We start from the raw sequence: 3,126 nt of genomic DNA, 5'->3' as shown, positions 1-3,126 counted from the left end.
TTTATAATTCAATATAGAAATTCAGAGGTTCCAACCAAACAGCATGTTAACAATTTAGATCTTAAAAATTCAGATCATGTCAAACAGCCCCTTAGACAAGATTTTAACACAACTAAAATTAGTTATCTACATTCTTTAGTTGTCATCAAGTTACACACATACACACCATATGTAGAACAGAAAGAAAAAAACGATTGAAAAAACGATTAACAACAAATCAAATAACAACCAAGGAACCAAATGATCTTCTATGTGTTGAAGAGAAGATCCACGTACACAACTAAAACAACACAATTACTGTAAAAAATTTCAAACCCAATTCAAATTCAAATATTTTCGTTCGTTTGTAATCATTTATAACAACAATTTACACGATTATTTCATAATCAAATCATTAGCGTAATCACATCTTAAGGAAGAAATTAAAGATCCAATGATCAACATCAAAAATTAAACAGACGAATCAATGAAATTCGAAATTGATTTAATGACGCAATTGTAGAACATAAACGTCATTTTCTTGATCCCATTTACACAATAATTTTCGAAAAAAAAAAACTCATAGACGCACCTGCTCTTAGAGGAGGGGATCAACTTCAATCGTTTATGTGGGGGTATGTGTGTGAAAAACGGGAAAATGAGGCGTTGTTCATATCTTGGACCAAATCCTGTTTTGTAGTGGTTGGAGTAAATATATTTTACGGCCGAGTTCGAACATGCTCGTTGAAACTTGAAATATTACGAATAGGTTCCACTTGATTCGTTTTTCTTGTTTAAAAAAAAAAAAAAAAAAAAAACGATACGGCGATACGCGGTCGAAAGGAGAACCGGGAAATTTCTTTGCTGTCGCAAGTTACTCTTCGTCAAATAATTTTAATCTCCCCAGATCTAGGTTTTTCCTTAGATCTTCATTCTTCTCTCTCACAAGTCTTGTTTTGCAATCCAATCTCTCGATGCAATCAATGACCCTTGTAATTTGACACTCTAAGATGCAGATTAGCATGTGTTTTGCTTGATTCGAATTCTCGTCATGCCTTCGTGAAATCACTCAACTAGTTTTTAGGGTTACTGTGATCAATTTCCTTTTCCTTCGATTCCATAAACAAATTCACGTTGTGCGTATATCATGAATGTGAAATCCGGGCAAGGATCATCATATAGAGATCGGAGTCAGGAGTTTTCGAGCATAGCTGAGAGGCTAAGAAAATCACATCCAATTTCAGATGCGACAGAGACGACTGTTAATAGCCGCGGTGCTGGGAGTGGTGCTGGTGGTTCCAGCAAGACTGCGGGATCGCGATCGACGGTTGCAGTCCAGTCGGAATTTAACAAAAGGGCTTCCAAAATTGGGTATGGAATTCACCAAACGTCGCAAAAGCTAGCGAAGCTTGCCAAATGTAAGTTGCTTCATGCACTCATAGTTCTCTTTTACTAAACAATAGATACAGTTATTAATAAAACTAGATACACTAGTGATCAATATATTGGGAAAATTGTATATGCAATTGTGCTTTAGTATCAGGCTAGTTTCAAAAAGTGAGATCAATAATCTATGTTGAATTGTAAACCCGGAGGAAGAAGTATTATTAACATGTTCTAACTTCTGTATTTCTAGTGGCAAAGAGGACATCTGTTTTTGATGATCCAACAATGGAGATCCAAGAGCTGACTGCTGTCATCAAACAGGACATTACTGTTCTCAATTCAGCAGTAGTAGATTTGCAGTTTGTTTGCAATTCCCAAAATGAAACTGCAAGTATTTCAAGTGATACAACTACCCATTCAACTACAGTTGTTGATAATCTGAAGAATCGATTGATGTCAGCCACAAAGGAGTTCAAGGAGGTTCTTACTATGCGAACAGAGGTGCTCAGTTACTATGAAACCATACTTTTATCTGAACCATATCATCTCTCTATCAATGTTTTTGTTGAACTTTGAATCATTTGTCTGCAGCATTTGAAGGTTCATGAAAATAGAAGACAGTTATTTTCTGCAACTACTTCAAAAGAGAATGCTAATCCATTCGTTCGTCAACGCCCTTTAGCAAACAAGGGAACATCCAGTTCTTCAAATTCACCTCCTCCATGGGCTAATGACTCTTCAAGTTCATCTGCATTGTTCCCTAGGTAAAGATAAATCTTAACAAAGTTAAATTACAGAAAAACACAGCTAACTAATTTCTGTTTTTTTAGAAAGCAGGCTGATGCAGAATCTCAACCATTGATTCAAGATCAACAAAATCAGCAACAACAAATGGTTCCATTACAAGATAGTTACATGCAAAGTAGAGCTGAAGCTCTTCACAATGTGGAGTCCACCATTCATGAATTAGGCAACATTTTTCAACAATTGGCAACTATGGTTTCTCAGCAGGGGGAGCTTGCAATCAGGTTAGTCCCATTTTTTTAGACTGAATAAACCGTATGAATGAGAGACTAAATGACCATTTTACCCTTACATTCCAAAATACAAATTTCTGTATTGAGTTTTTTTTTTCTGTATTAAGTAAGAAAATGATATGGTTGACAGGATTGATGAAAACATGGAGGATACATTGGCAAATGTAGAAGGAGCACAAGGGCAACTGATGAGGTACCTCAACAGTATATCATCTAACAGGTGGCTCATGATAAAGATATTCTTTGTATTAATTGTATTTCTCATGATTTTTCTATTCTTTGTTGCTTAATATAACAATATTTTTGAGATATGAAACGAAACAACGAGCCTTTTTTCTTGCTCTTTCTTTTATGTTTGCGGATTATAGGATCACTGTTTCTAATAAGAAGTTCACTAGGGCAAGAGATTTAATTTTAAATACTGTGTGTTTGACCCTCTTCAAAAACATTACTCTAAAACCAAACTTTTAATCCATTCTAGCTAGAAAACCCGCACATATCCTATCGTCAACCCTAAACCTAAGTTTTGGATGATGAAAGCAACGAAACCTAACACAACACAAAATCCAAGAAGAAATTAATGAGCCACATGACCCCCACACCCCCACCCACCCCACCCCACGCAGACTTCTAACGAGCATAAGGTAAAACAATGGAACATCAAAGAAGAAGTCGCGTTAGCTAAGGCTTCGATCGACATTGTCGATCAGAAGATTCAGATACT

General features: G+C 35.9%; 1 protein-coding gene across 1 annotated transcript; it reads left to right on the top strand.

Annotated features, from left to right (window-relative positions):
* The first annotated feature begins 710 nt into the window (after positions 1-710).
* On the top strand, positions 711-2,754 carry LOC145069865 (syntaxin-32-like). The gene is made up of 5 exons (XM_079016809.1): positions 711-1,397; positions 1,616-1,866; positions 1,957-2,129; positions 2,196-2,393; positions 2,533-2,754. The coding sequence occupies exons 1-5, from the start codon at positions 1,127-1,129 to the stop codon at positions 2,690-2,692; spliced, it is 1,053 nt and encodes a 350-aa protein (XP_078872935.1). The 5' UTR covers positions 711-1,126; the 3' UTR covers positions 2,693-2,754.
* The last annotated feature ends 372 nt before the right edge of the window (positions 2,755-3,126 follow it).

This window comes from Lactuca serriola, chromosome 8, assembly GCF_051521515.1.
Source record: "Lactuca serriola cultivar US96UC23 chromosome 8, Lser_US96UC23_V15, whole genome shotgun sequence".
Classification (NCBI taxonomy): domain Eukaryota; kingdom Viridiplantae; phylum Streptophyta; class Magnoliopsida; order Asterales; family Asteraceae; genus Lactuca; species Lactuca serriola.
Note: the sequence above shows the minus strand (reverse complement) of the source record. Positions and strands in the feature narration are given on the sequence as shown.